The 5,966-nt window shown below is 53.1% G+C and overlaps 1 protein-coding gene across 1 annotated transcript in view; it reads right to left on the bottom strand.

Moving 5' to 3' along the window:
• Positions 1 to 4,532, bottom strand: part of CLPTM1 (cleft lip and palate associated transmembrane protein 1) — a 48,279-nt gene extending 43,747 nt beyond the window's left edge. Inside the window, exon 1 of the mRNA XM_012653407.1 lies at positions 4,290 to 4,532. Coding sequence (XP_012508861.1) covers positions 4,290 to 4,361 — 72 coding nt within the window. The 5' untranslated portion in view covers positions 4,362 to 4,532. The remainder of the gene's footprint in view (positions 1 to 4,289) is intronic.
• Positions 4,533 to 5,966: the final 1,434 nt, after the last annotated feature.

Below are 5,966 nucleotides of genomic sequence, written 5' to 3'. Positions count from 1 at the left end.
TGAACCCACATCTGGCTGCCTCCCAGGTCTCTTCTCCTACTCTCAGTGATGGGCAATCTGACTGGGAACCCTCCCACGGAAAGGCAAATTGAAACCACAATGAGGCTGGCTCCGTGGCTCACGCCCGTAATCCTAGCTCTCTGGGAGGCCGAGGCCGGAGGATCGCTTGAGCTCAGGAGTTCGAGAGCATCCTGAGCAAGAACAAGATCCTATCTCTGTATTTTTTTAAAAATATAAATAAAAACTAAATAAATAAAACCGCAATGAGATGCCACTTCACACCCACTAGGATGGCCACAATCAGAAAGACGGACAACCACAAGTGGCGGGGAGAGGGCGGGGATGTGGACGAATAGGAAGCCTGGTACACCGCTGGGGGGAACGTGAAATGCTGCAGCCGCTTTGGAAAACACAGCAGTTACTGAACACGTTACACGTGCACCTACCGTACGAACCGGCAGACCCACCCCTGGGCGGCTACCCGCAACGTAAAAACACATCCGTGCAAAAGCCCGCACGTCGCATCACTCGTAATAGCCAAAAGCTATAAACAACCCAAATTTCTTCAGCGAATGAATGAATGAACTGCGACGGATCTATGAACACTACTCAGCAATGAAAAGAACAACTGCAGATGCAGGCAGCCTCGTGAACCCTGACACCACTGCGCCAAATGAAAGACGCCAGACACAAAACGCTCGACGTCGTCTGCTTTCATGTTTAAGAAAGTTTTAGAAAATTATAGGGACAGCACCGCAGTGGCTGTCTGGGCCTGGGAGCTGACAGACTGCAGAAGGAACTTTCTGAGGGGACGGAAGTACTCTCAGGGGAATGTTGGTGATGGCTGCACTGCACAGCTGTATAAATGTACTGAAAACCACCCAACTCTACGCTAACAGTGAGTGGATGCTACAGTATCTAAATTTGACTCCAGTAAAAAGGTAACTATCAGTAGCTCCTACTTCCTCCAGAGCAAAAGCAAAGTCCTCTCCACGGCCCCCAAGGCCAGGCATGACCTACACCAGCCCCCGGCACCCACTCCTCTCCCTCACCCACTCCGGCCACTCTGACTGGCCTCCTTGCTGTTCCTTCATCGCACCAGGCACCTCCCACCTCAGGGCCTTTGCACTGGCTGTTCCCTTTACCTGAAAGGCTTTTTCCTTCAGTATCTCTGTGACTCCCTCCCTCACCTCCTTCAGGTCTTTGTTCAAATGCCACCTCCTCAGAGAGGTCTTCCCAGACCAGCCTATTTACATTGCGATCCTCCTACCCACCCACGTCCTATCCCCATCCTAATTTATTTCTGCCCATGCCACTTACTGCCATCTGAGACCCTATATATTTTTCTTATTTATCTTTTCACTGTGTGTCCCTATTCTCTGTGCTTCCCCTTTCCTAGCCCCAACTAGAACATGAGCTCCAAGAGGGCAGGGCCTCTGTTTTGTTGAGAGCTGTATCCCCAGTAATAGCGCAGGGCCTAGCATGTGGTGTGGACTCAACACCCATCAGCGGAAGCAATGAATGGCGGAGCTGTGGGCTGTGTCTGAGCTCCTGGCTAAAGGCTGGCTGTAGCAGGGGACTGGACCAAGGGTTCACCTGCTTTGCGCTAGACCCTGTGGGTTGGGGGAGGGTGGTGGCAGCTGTGGACAGAGCAGTGACTATAAGACACACTTCCTGCTCTTGGACTTGCACATCCAAGCTCACACACGATCCCCAGGAATATCTGCCCAGGGGCTCCGGAAGCAGCTGAGACCACAAGGGCTGGGCAGGGGCTGGAGGAAGCCAGGCTCTGCAGCATGTCCTCACTGATCGCCTGGATCCGCCGTGGGCATCAGGGAATGTCACCACAGCCCAGCTTCTCTTTCGAGAGCCATTTGTTCCGCAAACGTTGAGCACCTCCTCTGTGCCCAGCTCTGAGATGAACAGTGCTAAGGAAGCAGTGGGGACCAAGATGGTCCTGGCTCTGCCCTGCTAGGACTCCCGGCCCAACGGAGGAGACAGACAGACCAGTCCCCAGAGAGTGACAAGCCAGAGTGGGCAGAGCTGGGACAGGGGAGTCCAGGGGGCACTGGGAGCCCAGAGGGGGCACCTGACCCAGTCTGAGACAGTCTGAGAGGACTTTCCAGAGGAAGAGACATCTGAGATCTGTAGGACTATTATCGATCAACCAGGTAAAGAGGGGAAAAACACGTGCAAAGGCTATGAGGAAAGCGATCGAGAACCACGCTCCTTGAAATAACAGGGGCTCAGAGGAGCTGACCCTCCTCTGGTGCCGCGGTTTTCAAGCAGGGATGATCTTGCCCCCCGCAGCCCAGACATCTGGCAACGTCTGGAGACATTTTTGGTTGTCACAACTAGGGAGGGGTGTGATGCTACTGATATCTAGTATGCAGAGTCCAGGTATGCTGCTAAACATCCTAAAATGCACAGGGCAGCCCCCACAAAGCAGAATTATCCAATCCAAAATGTCACTAACGCCAAGTTGCAGAAATCCTACTGTAGTCTGAAGAAAAGAGTCAGATCATGCAAGGCCTTGATTTACTACAGAATTTGTACTTTATCCTGAAGGCAAAGGGATAAGTCTTGATCATTTTTAAGCAGAGGTGGTACAAGAGAAGATGAGGTTGTATGTGGAAGTTCAAGGCAATCAGAGCAACCTGAGCCCTGGTCTCACAGACCACTCCCCACCCAATAATCAACAGAAACTCAGAGGGGGAAAGATTTCCTTTCAGCCAGACAGGGACTGAGTCTTCATTTCAGCACTAACTCAACAAACACTTCCTGAGCTGTCCCCGAGGTCAGGCCCTGGTTGAGAATGCTGAAAAGATTCAGACCAGATATGGTGGGCTCTTATCACTCAAATTTCTTCCTGGTGTCCTCCCCAGGTTATATTATTTGCCTCTCCTCTGGGTTCCCCTGGTCCCTGACACAGACTTTTTGTCACCACCCTGATTATTCAGGGTTATAACTCTTTGTTTACATGTTGTCTCCCATTCCCCTAACAGCAGACACATGGGTGGACCCATCTTTATGGCCAATCACAGGGCTAGTCCCACTTTACACTGGAGAAATAAAGGTCTAAGAGGAAAAGGAACTTGTCCAAGGTCACACAGGGAGTCAGCTTCATTCTCCCCTTCCAACCTGCACTCTTCTCCCCTGAGCTGCCTCCCACATGTCAGTGACATTCATCCCGGTGGGTGGGTCGACAGCACTTTGCTGTCACTCCACCTATTCCCCAAATGCCTGAACGGTGGCTGCCTGAACTGGTATGCTCTGTAGCCTCGGTTTAGTTTAGGTAGCAATGGGTCAAATGTTATCAGCAGGCAGGCACAGTGGCTCACACCTGTCATCCTAGCCAGCACTCTGGGGGGCCAAGGTGGGAGGATCACTTGAGCTCAGGAGTCTGAGACCACCCTGAGCAAGAGTGAGACCCCATCTCTACTAAAAACAGAAAAATTAACTGGGCACAGTGGCGAGCACCTCTAGTCCCAGCTACTTGGGAGGCTGAAGCAAGAGGATTGCTTGAGCCCAGGAGTTTGAGGTTGCAGTGAGCTACCATGACACCACTACACTCCAGCCAGGGCAACAGAGTGAGACCCTGTCTCAAAAACAAACAAACAAACAAACAAAAAAAGTCATCAGCACCTGAAATAATTATCCCATAAGACTAGTTTATGCTAAAAGCACACCCATACCAGCCCCGACCACCCTAGGTCAGCAATGTCTGCTAATTTCTACATGGGATGGATCCCAAACCTAACCTGGGTGACCTTCTGGAAGCGCCTTAATCTCACTGTTCCCTGGATTCCCGTCTGTAAAATGGGTCTGCCGGCCTCCACAGCCCGTGCCCTTACCCATGATAATTACCTGACTTCCCCACAGCTACAAAAGTCGCAATAAATCGTTGCCCACACCTCAAGCACTACGAACGAGACCCAGGAAGCTAGACCACTCTACGAACGGTCTTGGAGACTGGAATTGCGGAGTCGAGAACCCAGGGCGCCAGGATACAAGTCTCAGCCCCTCCCTGCCACTATCTCCCCGGCTCGAGCAATAAGCCTGGTGGCCGCCTAGCGCGAGCGTGCAGGGGACTTGGCACGCAACAGGGCCCCGTTCCCGGCACTGTCGGGCATACCGGGAGGCCTGGCCCCGCCATGGGCCGGGTATTCAAGGTCCCTCTGGGCAAGCAGCCCCCAGTGCACCGATTCCGTGAAAAGCAGAAGGACACGCCCCGTGGGAGGCCCCCCGGCTGGGGAAGAATCCCCTCAGTCCTCTCTCGGCCTCCGTACCTGACCGGAGCCGCCTCCCCCGGCCGCCACCACGGCGCTGCCGGCCCCGTCCGCCTCCTGCGCCGCCGCCATCTTCCCGCTCCGGGTCCCCGCCCCCGCCGCCAGCCCCGCCCCGTCCCCGACGGCACTAGCGCGATCGCGCGAGATTTCACACTTTGCCCGACCCGCCGGGCCACCGTATCGGGCAAGAGCGCCTCAGCCACGCCTCCCGGGAGGGCCACTTCCGGCTATGAAAGGGCTAACTTGGCCACCGTACTCTTCCTCTGCCCCGCATCCCATTTCTTTGCACTTAGTACAAACGCTGCGTGCTTAGAACTGCCGGGACTTACTCGGCCAATATGCGCTTCCCACGAGTTCTGTTCCTTCCTCCCCCTCGAGTTAACCCGACTTTTTGAGTTAAGTGAGCCTTGCAGGCCATCGTGCCCGCTTCACCCCGCCAGTTCGAGTCCTTTCAGTTCCATGTTTCTTGAGCTTTTCCGGCCACCGTAACGCTTCAAAACGCCCCGCTTGAATACGCCCCTCCTACGTTAAAGGAGCTTTTCTGGACACTGTACTCGGACTCAGGAGTGAAGGCCCTTTGCCCAGTGCCCTCGTTTTCTGACTCCGCTTCCTAACGCAACCCTTTCCTCCAACAAGTCCCCTAAGCTTACAATCTTTCTGTACACTGAGAGTTCCTATTGCAGGGTTCTCACGGCCACAGCACCTCTGAATGAGACCCTGTCGATCACCTCACCAAGCCTTGGGCAGCGTTGTTTAGTACGCATTCGCGTATCCCTAGTGGTCTTTGCTTTCTAGGAAATCTTGCAGCCCTGGACTAGGCTCCATGGGCTCTGAGAGGTCCCTAATTTTTCATTAGCTATGTGTCTTCTTACAGATCCAAGCCAGGACACGTGCTGAAAGACCCCTGGCCGGGAGAGGGTGTTATGGAGGCCCAGGGAGGACAGGAGACGCCCAGCGATTGTTAAACCTTTACCAATGAATTGGGTGGAGCTCTGGCCTGGTTTCAAACCCTTGTTGTGCTATTGCCGGCTGAACCACTGTACAAGTGACATCTCTTTGAACTTCAGTTTCTTCCTCTTTTATAAACTAGATATTATAATAGTTCCCCTCCCTCTTTTACCCCGCTGAATTATTGGGAAGACCGAGTAAGATTGCAAATGTAGTCCGGGCGCGGTGGCTCACGCCTGTAATCCTAGCACTCTGGGAGGCCGAGGCAGGAGGATTGCTTGAGCTCAGGAGTTGGAGACCAGCCTGAGCAAGAGGGAGACCCCGTCTCTACTATAAATAGAAAAATTAGCCAGGCTTGGTAGTGTGCGTCTGTAATCCCAGCTACTCAGGAGGCTGAGGTAGGAGAATCGCTTGAGCCCAACCAAGACTTTGAGGCTGCTGTGAGCTAGGCTGATGCCACTGCACTCAGATGACAGAGTGAGACTCTGTCTCAAAAAAAAAAAAAAAAAAAACCGCAAATGTAAAGCGTCAGACTCCAGGCCTCACACTAGCGTGGTGCGCTGTTATTATGAACACTGGGGTCAGCAATGTCTGGTTCTCATGACCACCTGGAAGGGACAGCAGGCTTTGCATTGGGATATTCTAAATATTTAATTGTCATTTTATTTATTTAGAGACAGGTTCATGCTCTGTCGCTGGGGCTAGAGTGCAGTCGTGTCATCATAGCTC

The sequence above is a fragment of the Propithecus coquereli genome, unplaced genomic scaffold (genome assembly GCF_000956105.1).
Source record: "Propithecus coquereli isolate 6110/MARCELLA unplaced genomic scaffold, Pcoq_1.0 Scaffold42, whole genome shotgun sequence".
Taxonomy (NCBI): Eukaryota; Metazoa; Chordata; class Mammalia; order Primates; family Indriidae; genus Propithecus; species Propithecus coquereli.
Note: the sequence above shows the minus strand (reverse complement) of the source record. Positions and strands in the feature narration are given on the sequence as shown.